The sequence below is a fragment of the Prenolepis imparis genome, unplaced genomic scaffold, assembly GCF_030444845.1.
Source record: "Prenolepis imparis isolate NDT839.2.m4 unplaced genomic scaffold, iyPreImpa1.0 SCAF_12, whole genome shotgun sequence".
NCBI lineage: Eukaryota > Metazoa > Arthropoda > Insecta > Hymenoptera > Formicidae > Prenolepis > Prenolepis imparis.
This window is the reverse complement of record NW_028141170.1, coordinates 4,881,779-4,904,009: the sequence shown is the minus strand read 5'-3', so window position 1 is coordinate 4,904,009 and position 22,231 is coordinate 4,881,779. Positions and strand designations below refer to the sequence as shown.

Here is a 22,231-nt window from a genome sequence, read left to right as displayed (position 1 = left end):
CTTCACTTGTAAATTTTTTTATGAAGATGATCGAAACTTGAGCAGAAGAGAAGGTACAGTTGTCAAAAGAAATATCAGTTTGACAGCTCAAAACAAAAGGTATCGGATAGATGTCCTTAAAAAAACGCATATATAACTCCTATGATATTTTTCAAAGAGTTGTTGACATATTCGAGACGCAAGATACGGAAAAGAACTTGTACGCTTGTTCTTAAAAATAAAAGGAACGTATATAGAGGGGAACGGTCAGAATATATAAAGTATACTTAAAACTTTATTACATCAACATATGAAAAACGTAATAAATATTATAAATACACAAGTAGGTATAAAGTAAAGCCGAATACAATCTGCTCTTTATTGTAATAATATCAATGTTCTCCTTAGCCGAGTAATCATAAAGAGTTATGTACAGTGTAACGGAAATCAAATTTTGCAGTTTTAATCGATTTCCTCGAGAAGTTTGATACACGCGGAGTCGGCAACTGTGTTCCACGAATAATCGAAAAATGCTATAATCTGTAACGGTAACAAAATTGTTTTGATTAGCTTCCACGCAATGACAAAAGCTATTATCTTTTATTTACAACGCATATATCTTTCTTTATGTATATACTTAACTGGTCTAATCAAATTATTGTAACAAGTTATCATAAAATATCTACACGTAAAAATATAGATATGTATGTATATATATACATATAAACACTGTAATATAATCATATGAACTCTATATATACAATATATATGTAATATATATGTATATATATTATATATATATATATATATATATATATATGTATATATAATTATTTCTTATATAATAAACATCAACGAGAGACCCTTCCGTTAACAGAAGCCTTTCCCTATCATGTGTGCGTGTAAATATCATTCTTTTATAATATATACATATATCCGTATACGTATATACACGTACCAATTTGAGAATATATCTTTTGGCTCGCATTTTTTTTCTTTCTCTTTCTTTTATCCATCCGACAAATCTAAAATATTATTCTCCTCGTAAACGTCGGGCCAATCTAAGCTCTACACATCGAGGTTTTTTTTCGCCACGCGTGAAACGTAAATCCGCCCCCAAAAAACGAGCGACAATTAGCACGCTAATATGCATTTCACGCGTGTACATCTATCTATTTACATAGATAAACGCGTAACAACACATTCATTTGTGTAAAATATATATATAATATTTAAATGTGTTTTTTTCCGTATCCGCTTGGAGTATCCATTCGTGTAACGCGATTAGCGTTTTATTACACGCGTGCGTGCGAGTCGACACAAGTGCATCTATATACATGTACATTATATGCACACATTTCAAAAATATATCCCTAAATTATCGGCGTTATTTGCTTCGCGTCGAAACTGCTGCTGCTGCTGCGCGAATGCTAAAGAGTCTTACCACGAGAGAGAACCACATTGATTTTTTTTTTATTAAAATATATGTTCAACAGTTACACGCATCTATGATTTCAATGTTAAGAATAAACATCAGGTGTGACCGTAAGGGACACGCTCGAAATTGCGGATTCGCGGTCGAGCTACTATATTATATTAAGACTCCGAGATCACACGATCTCTTATTCTCTTCCCTTTGTTTTTACTTATCATCACAGACGGAAAAGAGAGTTAACATTATATCCTACCAAATAGCGTTATCGCACAATTTCTCGTCCTTATCATTCTCCTACTATTTTACTAATTTTTCGCACGGAATCATCGAACGCGTTCAACCGCAGTCGGGAAGTAATTAAAAGATAATTACGAATCAATTCTGTATACAACTTTAACGCATTTTTATACTTGGAAAAATATAGAATTGCTCGTAAGCCTCGGCGGAGAAAACCGCGCCGTCATAAGAATTTTTATTATTTATTTCAAAATTATATACAAGGAAAATTCAACGAACAATGATGATGAGTTGCAAGAGTGCGTTTCATGTACTCGATAAAAAATTCATTAATGCGCGAACAGAACAGATGTGTTCTTAATTTAAATTATGATTAAACATTGCCTAGTATATTTAAAATACACGCACGCACACACACGCATACACACACACACACACGCACGCACATATTTCTTTCATCGAACGCTAGAAAAACGAACGGCCACACAACTCGTTACCGCTTTGTACCTACTTGTACATCATTAAGTGAGATTCACAATATCTTCGCGCATCTTCCCAAATGTTCAAAAAATCGCAAACATTCTCACACGAAATTAGAGTAAACAAATGTCGCTCACTTTCCTCATACAAGAGAAAGAGCGGGGCAAGAAACGCAAGGAATATCGCGTGGAAACAATGAGACGCGAGAAGAACGAAGGAAGAGTGAATCGTGTACGAAAGATCGATCGTGTACATTGCCTCTCCACATAAGATTGCCCGTTTCGCACGATTCGCGTGTTGCATCACTTCATCGCATATGTGTATGTATGTATGTGTATATATATATATAATTATATATATATATATATATTATGTGACAACATTCGGTGTATATGCACGAGCGTACGATTTTATTCCGTGAAAACACGAATGTGGCATGTTCTTCGCGCGGTACTTTCTTCCTTTTATTTATCTATTTTTTTCATTATACATATATATTTTCTATACTTTTGCATGAACATTGATTAATGGAACTTGAGGTGTGTCCTTTAGAAATTCAATTATTCAAGAATTACTATTGAATTGTCTAAGAGAAATGTCACGAGAAGTTCTTATGAATAAACCTACCCAAATTCGCGGCACCTGTGTTTAAAGCGCAAATCGGCAATAATTATATACATGTGCATACATATATATAAATGTAAATATATAAATATATTATATAATTTATATAAATATATATATATATTTATATAAATATATACATGATATATATATGGCAGGTTCAAATTCCATCCGGCAATATATCACATAATCTAATCGAGATATCCTCAAGACATTAATTTAAACAATTTTTATCAACGCCAATAAGATAATTGCAATAATGGAGATCATGCCACCTCGCGACTCGATATGCTATCATTTTATATTGTGTGCTATATAAACTAACATTTTTACTATTGAACGCTTCTGTTTTGGTCCCACGAAATTGCACAATCACCTCTAGTACTAGGATACCGGATACTTTTCTCCGATGCGAAAAGTACGAAGAAAACAATTTCGAGGATAATCGGTAAAAAGTGAAACGGTAATGAGGACGCATATGTCGCTCGCATTGGGTACACTTTTGGCAAATTTGTTTGCGAGATCGTTTTTCACCGGAATAATTCGTGCCGCGAATGCAAAGTCAGAGACGACGACGTCTAGATATTGGAAGTCGAGATGTTAGAATGTGGAGAAAGATTCGTATGAAGGAAGAATTTAGATTTCGCCTTTCCGTTTATTTATATACTATATAACGACTCGCTAAATATTACAAATACTTCTTATTGTACAAATACCTCTTATTAGTTTCGAGTTTTTCTACAAACACGCATGTTCGTCCTAGGTTTACTTATTTACCGTATTTTACTTTCGATTTGTTGTGCGGCTATTTGAAAATACCAACGCGCATGAATTAATACACGTTAATTTGTGTGTATTAGAGTCTTGAATATCTTCCTCCATCCGAATCTGATAAGATACTATTATCATAAACTCCATATATATCTACTCTTTATATCGTATATAAATCGTATAAAAATCAAGCGAAAAATAAATTCGGGCCGACTGGACAGGGGTTTTACGTGATAGTGAGAATAAGAGTGAGGGTGAGAGTGAGAGTGAGAATGAATGAGTGAGTGAGTGAGTGAAAGAGGGAAAGAGTATTGTGTCCGAGAGGTCACGATTGGTTTTACAAAGAAGTGAACGACATAAGCATCACATGCTTCAACAATTGTATGGTCGCTCTTGAGAAACGATCATATGTCCCATATATATCTTTCTCTAGCCAATATTTTACCTCCAACGTTTTAACAACCCTAAATGTGTATATGCAGATTGTGTGTATGTATATAATATATACAACGAAAGTAACTCTTTTGTTTTTAACAGCCTCTATTATGAAGTCAAGACAAGTATTAACTATCTCGGTTAGGGTGCTTGGCAAGAAACCGTCGAGGCCAGGGTAGAGGCCAGTCATATTGTCGTGGCACCGTGCCGCCTACATTCTTCTCAAAATACTTGAAGATATGGAACCACCAGAGTCGGGCCAAAAAGTTGTTTGGTCCATATTGCTGCAAAGGTTTCATTGTTATTATACTCAACAGCAATATCAAAACACAAACACGTTTATAAATTGTTATATTGCATATGGCATATTAATTAAAATTAAAGTTTATTAATATTATTCGATATATTATATTCATATATAATATAGTGATGTATAGTCAATATAGTACGTTATTAGATTAATTGTTACTGGAATTGTAACGATCAAATTTTAAAAAAAGACACTTTCGTCATAGAGAATTTTCGAACGGGCACCAAAGTAGAACGTACCTTAAGATTTGGGTTGTTGGCCAGCGTGTGATAAATATACCACAAGCGTGTAGTAACATAATACGCTATAAGTACATCCACGGTGTAGTGGCCGTGAGCTAGCAAGACCATAATTATCCCGACGAGCACCGCCAAACCCGCTCCCCAATGGATCGGTTGACATCTCTTCGGAGAATCTGAAATGCGTTACAAAGTCGTTAATAGCCGTCAATTTTTACCGTCGTGTTTTTATCCTTTCTCAACAGAGAGGAAAAGACGTACATTCTTTAATGATTAGGTAACTGAGCACGAGCACGACCGTGTGCCCGCTGTAAATGTAATCCCCGCAGTAAGTGTGCTTGCCGTTGATAGACAAGCCGAAGCCGGAAATGAGCTGCAGGACCCTCTTCGTCACGAGTAGCGGGCTGGTGTTGTTCGCCTTCGGGCTGCAGTAGTAAGTCTTACTGGCGATCGGTAGGACCGTCACGTACATCGTGACACTTCTCATCATGTAGAGCAGCCCCATCAAGAGAAATACTCGTCTAACTACTATAAATCTGTGGAAATCAATATTTTGTTTCTCAGCGAAACCATAGTCTTTACCAAGATGTTCGTTCATGCATCTTCTACGTCGCGCTTATACGTACCTATGTTTATGGAAAATGATAAAAACCATGGCGCAGTTGGACATGATCATGATCAGGACTTCCGAGACGTTGAGCGCCCAATCCTGCGCGACGAAGTTGTCCAACACCACGTCGGGAAGCGGTCCATACGTGTTTCTGTCCGGGACACGCTCATGCACCATCGCGAGGGAAGCCGTCGTCAGTATAAAGTTGACGACCATAAAGAGAAATGCTGAAAGCAGTGACTAATCAGTGTTTTCTGCGCCTAGATAAAAGTATAATCATATCATCATCTGGATGAAAACTGCCTCATTTCATCTTTATTCAGATATCAAAGTAAATTATTATTATTATCATCAAAGTAAATTATCTCCATCTTAGATAAAAGATGTTATTTTCTTCAAATTATTTAACATAACGTTTAGCAAGTTTTAGGGAGTCTACATGGATATAAACATATAGAATCATCTGACGAATAATTTATTTAAAAAAATTCTTGTTTTTATTTATAAATGACAATATGAATATTGTATTGTTTTTATATCCTAAATTGTTTTATTCAAATAAAACACTTTTATTTATTTTAATTTCATCTTTTATCTGGGCAAATTTAAAATAATCTTATTTTAACTATATTTATAAATTCTATCTATATTATAACCATTTTATCTCCCAAAGCATATCTGTTTGCGGCATCGCATTCTTTCTTTCTCTATTTTAATATAAACAAACAATGCTACAATATTTTTTTTCGTATACGCTACTTTTCTTCCCCTTTGAGCATGCTTGAGAATAACTGCGATATTAATTGACTCTGTCATGCAACGATCCGCGGTCGTAACAGATCCTCGGTAACGGTACTCGTGAAATCCGTTTTGTGCATTTCGCGTGCGTCCAACTGCTCGTTTCGATTAACTTTGATGCAAAAAGAGCCGCCGAGATAAACCCCGCGCGGGCTTCTCTCGGAAAAGGGGGATCGATCGGTGGGCGGTTCTCTACAAGATCAACCTGCGCGAGAGAGTGCCTGGTATTATAAATTATAACTGAGCGAATATACCAGGCCATCTAACGACCTCGATCTCGATGGATCCCCCCGACGTAGCGAGCGAACGTCACAGAGAGCGAACCTGGAGAGGCACTCTAAGATCGCCGGAATTAGCCGACAAGTCTTAGATAAGTATCTGCGAGGATCCTGGCTCCTCTGCTTATTGCTTAAGCCGTTGAGAGAAATCCAGCCGCGGATGCATGCAGTAAAACCGTGGAAACCGATACGCGAATCGACCGCGTATGGAGCGAACTGTTTCAGAGAATTTTTGTCAAATAGATTAGATAGACTGTATTTTCAGCCAGGAAAACACAAAGGCGCATATTCTGGATCTTCTTTTATCGATAAAAGCGCTTTTAAGCATACAGTTTTTGTAACAGAAATTATGCTTAAAAGCGCTTTTATCGATAAAAGAAGATACAGAATATGAGCCATACCCTCTTTCTTATTTAGAGGCCGAAGTACATTCCTATCTATATCTCGAAATTGCGATACGAAAAAAATCGTCGAAATTTATATTTATATATTGCATCGAATTTATTTTTCATTAATTACTTATATATAAATGTCTCTTTCTTTTCCTTGTGTTTATTAAAATTTCGGTTCAAGTTTTGATTTCTATTAAAATTACAGCATAGAGCACAAATAGCGAACCATATAAAAAAAGAAACAGTTTGATATAATTTTGTGAGCAAAATCAATTGATTTCTGATGAACAATTTTGTTGAAATAACATTAACTTTTTTCAATGCTTTTTAAAAGTTTTCCTCTTACTTAAAAAAAGATAAAGAAGAAAATTAATTAGATAAAAAGAATATTAAAACCGACATACATCTTATCAGAAACGATATGAATTTGATTCGCTTTATCAATTCAAGTTTTTAAAACAGACTTGTTAAAAAATAAAAAAAAAAATATTACCAAAACTACGATAGACTCTAATGAGAATTTGCAATCTAATGAACATTCGCGTTGATATTGTACGGCTAGATTCTTCATACATGGTTGGTTTTCATATACAGATATATCTACTAGTTTTTTTTTCAATAAAGATATATTTAATTCTCTTTTCCTTCTTAGAGAAGGAAGTGTCATTTATAAAACAAAAAATAAAATAAAATAAAAAATGTAACGTTCTTGCTCTCTTACCGAGAAACGTCTTCCACTTTTCCTTGGGGAAGCGCGGCTCCTCGCGAAGGGGCGCCGGTATGTCGATCTTGACGATACCGCTGCCAGAACCGTTCGGTATACCAGGGTGCCTGCCCAGACCCTCGATATCCTTCTCGTCCTCGTCGTCCTCGTAGTAGTCCGAACCCGAGGCCACCCCCGAGGACCACTTGTCTTTGCTCTTGGATAGCGGCGCGCCAGGCAACAGCGGTTGCCGTTGATAAACGTCGCTGGACTGCGCCATCCCGCTGCTGCTTCCATCAACAGCCGCTTCGACGTCCCTCTCGTGGCCCTCCCCGACGCCCAATGGTCGATCGAAACTTCCGTAATCGTTATGCAAACTGGTGGCCTTGGGATCCAATACCATTCTACACAGAAAAGACAAGTCGAGCTGTCCTAATCGAAGAACTTGATCTGCGCCTTACATTCTAGGATACGCCATCGCGAAAAATCATTTCGCCGGTGTCACCAAGTGGTAGCGAAACGAGAAGCTGATCTGGCACGTGCTTCATCGCATGAAAGAATTATCGAACTGTAATATTATTACATGCAAATTCGCGGGGGGAATATCAAGGAAACTCTGCCTTTAAAACAAGAGTCTTACTTAGCGATGTTATCCATTCCATCATCTATCATCTCCACATTATTAATACCTCATTGGTGTCATTCTCTTATCAGATCATGAAGAGTAATCGATCGAGAAGTTTTGAAATATAAAAAATTGTCGTTTTCTTTTTCAATTCTCATTTAATAGCTCGATTCTCTTCTCGTTGCCCGAGAATCGAAGTTTATTCCTGACATAATCGACTAAATGCTGATCAGGGTTTCTCCGATCGTCGCCCAGATACAGCTGATATTACACGTGACACAGTTCTGCGAACGGTGCACATTTACCCGAAGAAGCGTCCATCCGCACGCGTCACGCCCTGTAAAGCGCGATATTTTTAGACATTTATCGCCGCATAAAGGGAAAAGGTTATCGCTAAGTGGAAAGGGAATTAAATCCGTGTCGAGACCAAAACCGATCGGCGATAATTATCAGCGGACAGAAGCGAATTATAAGTGAATCCGCGTGATGCGAAACGGCGTGGACACGTTAACCGGAAACGGATGCGGTGCGCCGATATTTACCGGAAACGTGCGTCTACAGAAGATGACAATTAGACATACATATATATACATATAAAAATATGTATATATATATATATATATATATATATACATGTAAGTTTTTCGACCAGAGCAATTAGTCACGCTCGGGTGAAAAAAATTTGTATTCTCTTACGTAGCACTTTTTTTATGACACGTGTCCGCCGTACTTTTACCAGCGAATAAAAATATATTCGAGCGTGACGCGACGAATTTTTTTATTCTCTTACGTAACATTTTTACGCGAAACCTGTTTCTTCTTTTATATGCATTTTGGTTTCTTTTTTTTTGCACCAACGACAGACGCGGATTCACGATCTCACAATCGGACACCCTTTAAACGAGAATGCGTACACGAGATATAAACGCGACGCTTTTCGCTCGACGAGCGAATAGTCTATATTCCGCGCGTATCGGGATGATGTGTCGACCTGCGACATGAATATTTAATCATCAAGGACCGCGGCCAACGCGGTAATAGGTGATTTCGTGGGAAAGACGACGGCTGCACCTCCGCCTAGTAATTCTAATGTTAAGCGTTAAGGCTGAACATCGCTCGCGCGCGTTTATTGAACGAATTACGGCTCGACGATGCAGAAAAGTGGTAGTTTGCGCTCATTGTAGTTCGTCGAGTGTCGAGAACGCTCGCGTCAAGTGATCCGTGTTACAGTACACAATTGTACGACGACGACAAACGAGGCGTAGAGACGATAAAATATATGAATTAAAAAAAAAGAAGTCTTGAAAAAATAAATATGATATAATAACGCGATCTCCTTAGTTATAGGAATATATATTGCAATCGAGAAAAGAATTGTGCCTCTCGTACAAAAATAATAAGTAAAAACAGAATATAATAAAGTATATATAATTTATAACAATGTAAAATCTATTCTACATTTTTTAAGAAAGAATTATCTCCTTAATTTTTCGATTATAACACAATTTTGCAGTTTATATATGTGTAGTCTTTCTGTAAAAAAAAAAAAAAAAGCATTCTATTGCTTAATTCTCGCATATCATTAAAACTGTATCTTAAAAGAAATTTTAATTTGCAGCTCAATTATAGAGAGATATATATAGAATTCTAAAACCGCAATAAACGACGATATTCGCCGAAAAAAAAATTGGTCGAGGAATCCGCTATTACCAGGATAAATGCGGCAGAAATTGGGGACACCCAACAACATAATCTTCTTTATGACTCGGTATAAAAGGTGCGAGTTTCTATAGGACGAGTTTTAGCGCGGGAAGACCTTTTGTCGGGAAACGAATTCCCAAGACGGATATTGCTTTTATAAGGTCAAAAGGCGGATTCGACGGAATGCGGCTTCTCGACCAGTGCCGATAACCTTTTATCCCCGATAACGATCCTTTTAACTATTCTGAATAGCGATCTCGTGGGCGACAATTCTAGGACGGAAAGGAAATCGATGCTCTTGGAATTGTGACGATTAATTAATTCGGATATCGCCGTTATGTCATTTAGTTTTCGTATCGCGAATCGTAGCTTTTACGAGTTAAGAGCGAGAAGAAACAGCACAAGAGACGGTGTTCGCGCAGGAACTGCTCGTCAAAAAGAGCAGTCGAGTGATTAACCCTTGTTTACGCGCGCAATAAAGGGCTCCCTTGGACAGACTTTTAGGGAGAAGAGTATACAGTACCGGAAATAAGATATTGGGAACTCTGATTGCGTCAATTAATCGTGATTAAAAATCCTTGGTCCACGAAATATCGCGCAAGATTTTATCGTCGTGACTCTACGGAATTATTTTCCATCGGAAATTAGAAACTGCATCGCAGGCAGCTTTATCCTTCAGTCATTTTCCAGTAAATTTAATTCCGACGTATCTTCATTCATTCAATCGCATAATATATTTAAAAAGGCCAGTAGATATGTAGGGGTGCTTAGAACGCGACTAGTTCATTTGCATAACGATGCGAGTTGTTGTGGGGATAATGCTACGCAGAACAATCTACAAGTCCCACTTTGCCGCAACATTCGTATGTGTGGGTGTGTGCATGTATATGTGTCGCCCCTGCTTTATTCTAATAATTCACAGTGCTCATTAGCACCATTTCATCACACACATACCTGCAACCGAGAACTTGCGCCAAGTTTCTGCATGAGAAAGTCGAAAGTTGGATGCACGAAAGTTATAATCGTCATCAACAAAATATACCCGCGTGAAACAATATATCGGCTTCTCGATTTCAAATCCTTCAAAGAATTGTCTCAAACATTTGGAAAGAAGACTCGTTTGTCCCACTTTCCTTTTTCATTCAGTCATCGAATTCCGTTTTACGCTTTAATTGTATATACTCGTGCGATATTGTATGTAGAAAACTTAATGCCGGCTTTTAAAGGCGGATTATTTACTTATTCATTTAGATATATACACACAGACGTTCGTTTCTTCATATAAGACCTTTACATACCGCTCTAATATATGTAAAAGACTCAATAGAGAGTACTTTCCCAGCAGGTGGACGTATTCACACAAGTATATAATATTCGAGAAACGTACGATGCTGTCTGTTAAACCCATTAACGCGGAAGTTTGCAGCGCAAAAAGTTTTGCGACACAGTCGGCCAGTTATCATAACTATTACGCGATAGTCACAAATTGCAATACGCCATATCAAATAAATTGCGCTCGCAATTTATATATTGCGAGACGATAAGCGAGCCTTTCCGACGCAAAACACGCGGCCCTGTCAATATAAATGTCATCCGGATCGAGATTTATAGGCAATTCTATATTTGAACGATTACGCGAGAGCTCCATTTATTTCGGAAGACCTTCGCGGAAGAATTTCACGAAAGAATTCGCATATTACTTAGCGGTCATATTAAAAGTATATCAATTTTGTCGAAGAAAGTATAATTGCCATGTATTGATAACAGGTCGAGGATGCTTCGATACTTGCTTCGCGAATAAATAAAAGTCACTTGCGCGCATAAAAGAAATTATTCCGAAGGTGACACGAGAGCGCCAAGTGGAAAGAAACAATTTAAAAACACAATAATTAGTTTTATGCAAAGGAAGACTCTTGCCTTCTCTTACTGAAAAATTAAAAGATACGTTCTTGTGGAATCCTGACCTTCAAACTTTATCGATCACATTGTATACAATGTCTGCGGATAACGCAAGGTAAAAATACACCGATTGATCAAGGAACGAAATGTGATTTATAGCCCAATAAATTAATACGCGAAATGCGAGGTCTATTAATTTAACGGGACAACGAAATGTAATACGTTATCTCGCGACAATCAATCATTCGGCGCTCGCGATTTACATAATTATACAACTGTTATAACCATGTTTGTTTTCGATCTCGGTGCGCTTATTTTTGCGATACGTCTACGCAGTCTACGATATACCTAAAAAATCCGGCTTCTACCATCATATACATATATCGCGCGCGCTATTAATTTAATGCTCTTAAATTAAATTAAACTACCTCAAATTACTTATCCCATCTCGCGGGTCGCCGACTGCGCAATATAGGTATAATTGCGCGGAACTGCGCGATCTTTTCGTTGCGTAAAATGGAAAATTGCAAGTTCTCGAGAGGCTCTACAAAATAACTGGACAAATTTTTTTTCGCAAACTTTGCTGCCCACAGCAGCAACTAAACGTTTACATAAGAAAAACGTCGAAACTGATTTAACGTTGGATTATTGTTGCGCGCAAGATGACTTTATCGATGAAATCTAACGTCGACTAAATCGGCTTACGTAATACATCACCACATTCTATTCGCTTCAACACAAGATAGTATTATCTCATTTCTAAATACACGATTATGCACGATTTCTCGAGAAGAAAGACCTCCTTATTTAAAGCCACGTGAGAGAAATATATAAGAGAGATTCGCAATTTTCTTATTTCACACTTCTTAAGTTCTTATCGAATGTTATCCCCTTTAAAAATTTACCCACACTGTAGAATTGATAGAGAGAAATTTTCTCAATGTGTGAGAGAATCGCGAAGAGATCGTCTGTATTATTTTTAATCCTTTCGATATATAACTGTTCATTGTTTTGGCGTAAGGTCACGGAAACTTGGCGGGGATCGATCGGAGAGTTCAATCACCCTGTTAAGAGAGACGGTCTAACGAGCGGTATCAGAAAACTCATTAGCGATACATTCCTGCAATCTTACTCTTGCATACGTCGAGCTCTGACTCACACACGTTGAATAATTTATCACGAGATTCCTCGCAGAGGAATCGCTATAAAAAATATCGATTACTAGTACACATTCCGCGAAAAATTCTTTTCTCGCCGACACTCGTGAGAGGTGCCGATTGAGTAAGACTTTTTTTTAACTTATGATTGTATAAAACGCGAAATTGGCGTGTTATAAGGATACGTGTCAGGGATGCTGCTATCTGATATTATCGTGGAAAATAGATAGGTTTCAAACGTGTGTTTAACGAAAAATAAATATTTTCCTCGTATTTTGTATCTTATTAGACGTTATTTTCCCGTAAAATAATAGACTTAACCAGCAGACAAGTTTTACGAAATGAAGAATTATCTGACGGTATGTCAATGTGTATGTAATAAACAGCTGATTACGTCAAGTGGTAAAATCACGAGAAACTAATTGCGTCCGTTTTTACGTTTAGACGTTTAACACATCTCCTTAGAATTTCATCGTTATTATATTATACAAATTATATATACAAATTATATACAAATTAAATAACTTCAATTAATAGTCATTAAATAAATTAATAATTAAAAAAGATACGAGACAGGTCGCATTAATCATGTTTTTGTCGTTCTTCGAAATAAGTATCGCGTATAATTACGGTTTTATTGCTCTTACTCTTTTTATTGTACTTTATCACGCGCGGTTTCCTTTTTATGACTTACTGTATATACTTTCAGTACGAGAATTTCTGCATCGAAACCGATGCAATTACATCACGGATGAACCGCCTAACCCGTGTGACTCATTTCCTCTTTCCTCGCAACTGATTCACTGCAACGAAGCCGGCTATCGGAGTTACTAATTGGCTTTCGATCGTAAAAATAAATGACCGAGGTGTCGCATAGCGGCGCCAAAGTACAGTAGTTAGTAGTAAATAAATTGTTTATGTTACGTCGAAGAACGAAAGAAACAAAGCACAAGCTCGTGAGAATATATATCTACGTCATGTCGAAGAATGTGATTATACTGCTTAGGATAAATGCCTATAACCATCGTTCTGACTCATCGGAAGCTGCATTGAAGAACTTGGCGCGTTCTTACAATTAATGATTTTACAACGTGACTAGAAAAATATAACAATCAACTAACGATTAAAAAAAAATAACTAAAAATTAAAACTAATAAGTAAAGTTTCGTTCTCTTAAGAAGAAATATCTTGTAATAATACTATTACAGAAGTTTATTATTTTGAATTTAGAAAATGACTACAGTGGAAGACTATAGATTTAATATAGTGAATCATCGTATAATTTTGGAGCACTCGATATACATACATACGTGCTAGCTAGCATTCACACAATAAGCGCTCGTATATATATATATATATATATATATATATAGATAATTATATTCGACGAGAGCTGCTGCGAAATTCGGAAAGTCCAAAAGAAAAATTCACAATATATACGGCTTCCGTTGGTTTGCTTGCTTTGTAGAGCGGATATATTTATGCGGCTTCCAAGTTTAAGTTCCCTCTCGCTGGCGGATAACTGTGCGCGTTGTGGATTTAATCAATTTATCGCGTATATATAAATCACGCGCATTTGTCGAATATATCGCGCGTCTGTATTATCGCGTTACATATAGAGCAATCTGCGTTATACGTGCGAATAAAAAACTCGAGCATGCGTTATATGTAGAGATACGCGATCGGCATACGTCGTCAACAATTGAGTCGATCGCGAATTGAGTCGATCGCGAATTGAGTCGATCGCGAATTGAGTCGATCGCGAATTGAGTGATGCGCCAGGAATATTCTATTACCGCGAAAGAATTGATGACGATTCTTGACGTAAAACTATAACGATCGGGCGAATGTGTCGCGAACAAAGGTCAAATTGCTCCGATATGTAAACGCGTTAACTAGCCGTGCAACTGTCTTTAATTAAGGTCAGCGATTATATCGCTCCGTCAAATAATTATCGCCGAGTGTATAACAAAAGATGCAGGATCGATGCATTCAATTTTATATTCAGTCTATTCAGAATATTTCTAATTCTAATTAAATTTTCGTCGAGGAACGATTGATACAAAGGATCGATTCATCGAAGAGAGTTCGTGGCCGAAAGAATATCGATTATTTCTGGTTTAAAATCAGTGCCTTATATATTGGCTTATTTTATGATCCGTTCTTTCGACAGTCTAAATACCGAGAGCCCGTAATCAAACCCCAAGAATAATAAATATCACATTCGAAGCTTGCGTATATTGTATCGGTGAGCTAAATTAATATAGGTATATCTATAGGTATATCTCTTTCATTGAGACTTTCGATAAGATATATATATATGATAGATAAAAAAGGAATATCGCGAGCGGTAAAATGTGAAAATTAAAATCAACTTTCGTTTTACGAGTTCTTTTTTTACGATTAATTATAATTATCGGTTTCTCCGTGTAATGTACACACATATTTGATTATCTTTGATACAGGAACGTACGATCGCAAATTATATTACTGACGAAAAGTTGGAAATAGATATATTCGATTTGTTAGACTAATCCAATTTTATAAAACTCTCCTTGATTCTCTGCTAATCCAAGGTGAGCCGATACAATATCAATAGAAAACACTGGTGACACGATAAATATCTCCTCGCTAACAGCAATACAAATTCATTACGACAAGAAGCCGACCTTCCGCAACTAATTTTGCCGCATATTCGCAAACATACAAATCATCGTCGCGTTATGTAAGTATTATTATTAAAGATTGAGAAACGTCACCTGGAGGAAACTCCGCGCGATCCGAGAAAAAGATGCGAAGAAGCGATTTAGTCATACATATCCGTCGCGAATAACTGGTAACGAAAGGAACGCTAGGTATCGATTGTTCTTACTCACATGTCGAGAAAAAAAATCGTTTGCAGAGGCTTCATGCTGCCGCGCCACATAATTACTACGGGACGGAAAACCGTGCGAGTAAAACCGACAGAAACATCAGAAACGGAGAGGGAGACGGACTACCGGAGAGAGGGAAACGACAGTAACCGAAGATCGTCCAGGAAAGGAAGGCACAGGAGGGAGTCCGAGGGCAGGGCCGAACAATCGAAAGAATGAAAGGAGCCGAAGGTCAAAATGGTTACCATAGTAAAGAAAGTTTCTAGAAAAGAGAATTTTTCACACAATAGTATTGAAAAAACTCGGGAGAAAAAACCGCATGACATGTAAGGACGCACGTGAAGCGTCGTAAAAATGTCGACCGCAATAAATAGCAGAAAAGAATACATATACTCTCTTAAATGGAGTCAATGTATGATAAACAGTGGTTTCAGTTACAAGATATAGCACTATGAGCAAAACGAGATCCCCCTGAGAAAAATCAGTTGGCTGGCTGTTTCAATCTATGATATTTTAAAATTCGTCTTATATTTTAATTTCATATGTAAAATAAATTCATAGCAATATATTTTGTTAAAACAAAAATTGAGCTTGAGCAAGAATTTTGTTCACTTTTTTGTGGAATTTTTTGGTGATTTTTTGGAATTTACCAGATTTTAAGATTAAAGTATAATACAATTCTGAATTTTAATACTAATTATACGAAATCTTACTGCTATAATCACAGTGAAATGTACGACAGTGAAATGTAATGAGAGAGGCAAAGTGAATCTCTGTTTTCTGAAGCTCAGTAAATAAAGAACCTCATCGATCTTCAGTGAAATCTTGTCACTACTTAATTAATTACATTTTCACTGATTCCGTTTAAGAAAGTAAGATCGATGTACATAAGAAAAGAGAAGGATATATAAGATCATATAAAATAAAAGAATATTTTAGCAGAAAAAAAAAAATAAAAAATACACATGTGAGGAGAGAAGAAAAAGTCGGGAAATGCGGGTTGAATAATTAAACATCTTTGTGAGGGAGAGATTGTGGTGTCGAGGGATACAAACAAAAGAAATATCGTATTGTTATAGAACGTACGTGACACGGTGAACGAAAACCAATTCGTTCTGTGCGAAATCGAGAGTGAAAGAAGGTCAAATTGGTTGAAGGCCTTATATGAGTGGCCGCGCTGCTCCAAAAATACAGCGTTAGAGAGTTCGTCAATTGCGTGCACAATCACTCGCATTAATTCACGGTGTTAAGGCGAAAAATATCCCCCCTTCCCTGATGACTACGTATAGCTACATTTATCGAGCGAAACTCGAGTCGAGGGGAAAAATATGCCTTCGTTCATCGCGAATGAAGAAACTCAATGTTTTGTAATAATAATAATATGTGATTGTTATTGATTTCGCAATCCTCAAGTTTAAAAAAATTGATAGCATAATATATATATATGTATAATTAAAAACGCCGACACACAAGATCAAACATAATAAATACAGGCTATTAAAAAAAAGAGGGAATTCAGGATTTAGAAGAATTCATTTTTTTCGCTAGAGATAAAAGTGATTTTTTGTTTGCCAAAAAAATAAAAATGGTTTGAAAAAAATTGCTGATTCTTCTAGTTATTTTGCACATAAAAAGTATTGAGGTAATATTATCGAAAGAATGTAAATACTTGATGAGATATTTCAAGATAGGTATATATATTCGATATATTTTTATTCTAATATATTCTGATATGAAAAAAAAAAAAAAAAATATTCTCCACAAGATAATACATATTCTGCTAGTAAGAACTATTTCATAAAACATATTCACATATTTTCAATAATATTATTTTAATATTTATATATGTGAAATAATGAGAAGAACTGACTCAGAGATATAATTCTATGCATACAAAAATATAAAATTATTATCTGTATTATTAAAAGCAGAAATCACTTCTATATCTCCGTCAAGATTAATTTTACTTTTCTATGTTGATTACACATTTTTTTATGATTGCTATCCGTCCTCTGAGCCTTGAATGCTTTTTAACTCTCTATATAAATGTATGAAGAAGCGAAGAAAATGTTCTGCTAAGAACTATTTCATAAAACATATTCACATATTTTCAATAATATTATTTTAATATTTATATATGTGAAATAATGAGAGGGACTGACTCAAATGGAAATATAATTCTATGCAAAAAAAAATATATATATAAGCATTATTATCTGTATTATTAAAAGCAGAAATCACTTCTATATCTCTGTCAAGATTAATTTTACTTTTCTATGTTGATTATACATTTTTTTATGACTGCTATCCGTCCTCTGAGCCTTGAACGCTTTTTAACGCTCTATATAAACGTATGAAGAAGCGAAGAAAATGTTCTAAATATGGATTTTGAGAGATCTAAATGCGACCGTAAAGGCGCCGTTATTTACATTATACGTTCACGGTTTCCCTCTCGTACACGTGCACTTGGTGAGTGCGTGAGCACTCGATTACACGCAGGTGGTTCGCGCGACGATCTAGCGTTTTATATCTGACTGACTGAGCGAGCGGTCCTTTAGAAGGGTGCGCGATCGATCGCATCAAATGCCTCGATCACGGTCGCACCTTCGAAGGGTGGGAGGACCTTCGTGATAAAATTCGACGTTGACTAAAGCCTACAAAAAAATGCTAATATAGATGGCGAGGTGTGTTCGCGCGAGAAACATAAATTAGAGCGAATATTCGTGACAAATGGCGATATTTGCGAGTCGTCGCGATTATTCTTTTATATTTTTCGGAATTACCCAAAGAGAGGGAAAAAAGTGCCTTTCGCAATTAAAAATAATCGATAAATAATTCTTCAAAAATAATGAAATAAAATAAAATAAAGAGAGTGAAATTTTTTTTCTTGGGATTAAATTTTCAGGATATTCCGAAAAGCCTTTGAACATTTAGATTGGGTGGGAAAAATTATTTCACGTATAAAATGACGTAGAAATATAAAAATATGCGATTTTCGCATGAATAATATTTCAAGCCAACTGCTTTCCATAAGAATAGTCGTGCGATTGTCGCGACGAGCCAGACTCAATTAACGGAAGGAGAGACTAATCGCCTCGAACATTCAGACCAGGACGGAGTTATCGTTATCGCCTTCTCGCTGGACACTGAATGCGCACCGAAACATCGTGAACACGATGAATAATTTGCATTTTAACGTTGAAAATCGTGCTTTATATAAAGATCTACATTGTACAAATTAATTCTTTAACACTTTGTACACAGTTGGAAAATTTGTGTTTTCTTGTTAAAAACGGTCCCCGTTAAAATTTTTGTGTTAAATATTTAACACATTTATGTGTTAATTTAACATATTGCTGTTATGTTAATTGAACTCAAATGTTAAATTATTAAAACAACTAAAAAAAAAGTGTAAAAATAACACAATGTATATCTATTTTTAATTTTACACAATAAATATGTTCCGTATTATTAGTGACAAGATTTATCTGTTAAAATTTACAGAAAAAAAATGTTAATTTTACTTTATAATATAAGTGGGGGTGATAAAATGTAAAATTAACAATTTTTTAAGTTAATTTTTACATTAAAACTATGTTAATTTTACATAAAATTTATTTTAAGTTTATTTGAAGTTTGCATTTATTTTATGTTAAAATATTAACACAATATTCGTGTCAGCATTTAACATATCCGTATTATGTTAAATTAACACAAAAATTTCTGTGGACCGTTTGGGACAGGTGATATTTGTTAAATTTAACACAAATTTTTCAACTGTGTATGTATATAAAATTGTTTGTAATATTAATAACTACTTTGTAAGTTTATTATAATATTCATAATTGGTACTAAATTTCGCGAATTTGTGAAAAAATTCTATCTTCTCGATTATTGTTGATTGTATACCGAGATCTAAACAATCTAAAGACAATTTAATAAACGATCGTTATTTCGGAGCGCATTTTCGTTTCGACATTCGCATTTATAATAGACCAGCTGTAGGAGATGAATGTCTGATATTCTGATGACCAGGTGTTTACGTGGACATCTCTAACTATACAGCAGCATCAACGGGTCATGCGAGCATGCGATAATAGCAAAATATAAGGTCGATAAATACTTTTTTTCATGCTATCTATTATGATCACGCGATACATAGCTTTATTGTCAGTGTGATAAATCTAGATGTGATATGTATATTCAACAAATATTCGCTAAAGTGATATAAGTAATACGGTATGCTAAAGGAGAGATAATGAATAATATTATCGCGATAGCGCTTGCATTATACAACTATAAAAATCATCACGTAAAATGTGACAAACCGTATATGTATATCAAAAGAACGTGACTCTGCAAGACTATTGCAAGCTCCTTTGTGCTAGAAAATTCTAAATAATTTTTATGAAGAATCTTTTTTTAGAGACACTCGTCATAATATTATTCTATGTATAAATTAATGCTCTCTTACTTTTTGCGAAGATAATTTTCGATTTTTGTATTTATAAAGCGGCTCTTTTTAATTTTCTAAAAATGTTATCGTTATAAACTATGTAGTCTGTCAACACATTGAACGATCCATTTTAGATATGTCGAATATTCATAAGTGGGTTTACAGCGAAATTAATACGACTTGCTAATCACGATTACGAACGTAAATCGTGACATATGACAATAACGATACCGGTTATCGAAATCGTGTTCGATAACATAAAAGACGAGACTATTTGAAAGATTATGTGCAATTTAATTGTATTAGCGAGATAAGAGTTCTTATCATGATAAAACGTTATGGCCAATTGCAATCTTTTTGAACGTGTAACACAATAAATATTATACTTTTCGTAACAAAATTTTTAGAGTTTTTCAAGTATACCTAATATTTTGATATTATTGTACTCTATAATAGATAATTTTCTATTTTGTTGAATAAAAAACAAATTATAATTCAACAAAAAAATGATCATTTTCTGTAATTTTTTTAACGCTAAATATTATTCTGGTTTCCATCGTATCACAACTTTGGGAACTTTGTGGAATCATATATTTAGCGTAAAAAAAAGTTATTTTTCTTAAACTGCGTAATAATATTGATATCTCTTATACTGTGCATATATGTATATGCATATAATGTAATGTGCATACATAGGCATTTTGTCGTTCCCGATTGGAACTTAAAAATTGCTGAAAAGAAAAGGGAATTTAAACGCAATGGATTTCACGATTCTAGGTGCAAAATAAACACGCCGCGTCGATATCATAAACATGTATCTTTAGCGTCGTCACGAAAAAAATAAGTACGGAAATAAAAGTACAATGTCCATCTTGCATTTGTAAGATGGCACACATATGCTTCGTATAAGCGGTCTCATTCTCTTGCGCGAAACGCACAAATCTAGATATATAAATAACTTTTCTACGCGCGTGACAATGCGATATACTTTGAGCCGAGAGGTTCTGAAGAATCAAAGATAATGGCAAATGCGAATATATGAAAAGAAAAGAGATAAATATACTGCGTATGAAGAGAATGACCTGTACACGGGATAAGATAAAGATTTAACATGCGACAGCACCCAGAATTATGTATCCAAGGCTTAAACATAAACTCGACGTGTTACATGACAGCGATATCATGTATATATATATATAATAAAAGAAATAATATAATGATATCTGTAAATTAGGTCTCGCCATACCTTGTTAAAGCACTGGGCAATTCGACCTTGACAGGTAGTCTTAACTTATGCATTTTTACTTTATACGTACACGCACTACTATGTCATTTACAGTACTGTCCTCTCTCTCTCTGCTTCTCTCTCCTTTTTTATCTTTCTCCTATCTCTTTCGCGACCAGATGCGTGCACACGCATACATACACACGTGCATAAAGAAGAAAGCACGCGTTTATACACGGGGCTATGTGCGAAATGTAACGGGAACCATAACCAACAAAATGCGCATTCGAATACGAGCGCTTTCTTAAAAGAGGGGAAGGAGAGAGCGAAAGACAAAGAGACAAAGAGAGAAAGAGAGAGAAGAAATAAGAAATAAAGCAATCGCGCGCGGAGCGTGGTTTTTAGTTAAGAGAAAGACGTACTGAGAGAAAGAGAGAGAAACGAGGGAGAGCCACAACACTAATTAAAACGAACACACGAAACGAAACTAACCAACTATATAACGGAGGAGCGGGGGAGAGGGTTGGCAGTTCTAGTGAATGATTTTACATGGACACTGGACGGCAAACGACTCCTCTTCGGGCTCGCGTTCGTCTCTCGGCGACGACGACGGGCACTCGGGACTAAACTCATCGGTCACACGCGACGAATGTACATACGTATTATATACAACACGCGGCGAAACGTACACACGTAAACGAACGAATGCAACGCACGCTGCGTTCCGTTCGGTTCAGTTCCGTGACGATCACTCGGACGACGCCACCGCCGGCGAACCTTACACACTCGCACGCGTCGCACACACTGACTAGGCGCACGCACAAGCTCGCGCATGCTCCCCCCACTCCGTCCCCCCCCCCACTCGACTACCATGCGCGGACCGACTAGAGCGACGCGCGTCGCGGCAACAAAGGTCATGGAGGGGTTAGGTTAGAGGGGAACGAGACGGCGATGCGAACGCTACCGGTGACAGCCGCGAGAAGCTCTGAATTACCGACCGACGC

General features: G+C 36.1%; 1 protein-coding gene across 5 annotated transcripts; it reads right to left on the bottom strand.

The window, feature by feature from the left end:
- Window positions 1-256: 256 nt before the first annotated feature.
- LOC145943575 (phosphatidylcholine:ceramide cholinephosphotransferase 2) lies at window positions 257-22,042 on the bottom strand. Of its 5 annotated transcripts, none has more exons than XM_083051178.1 (6): window positions 21,249-22,042; window positions 7,310-7,695; window positions 5,137-5,347; window positions 4,772-5,046; window positions 4,511-4,686; window positions 257-4,245 (listed from the first exon to the last, which is right to left on the bottom strand). In XM_083051178.1, the coding sequence occupies exons 1-6, from the start codon at window positions 21,299-21,301 to the stop codon at window positions 4,090-4,092; spliced, it is 1,257 nt and encodes a 418-aa protein (XP_082907304.1). In that variant the 5' UTR covers window positions 21,302-22,042; the 3' UTR covers window positions 257-4,089. The 5 variants fall into 5 exon arrangements, with proteins under 5 accessions (XP_082907304.1, XP_082907306.1, XP_082907307.1 ...); XM_083051180.1 differs by having other exon boundaries at window positions 21,720-22,042; XM_083051181.1 differs by having other exon boundaries at window positions 21,777-22,042.
- Window positions 22,043-22,231: the final 189 nt, after the last annotated feature.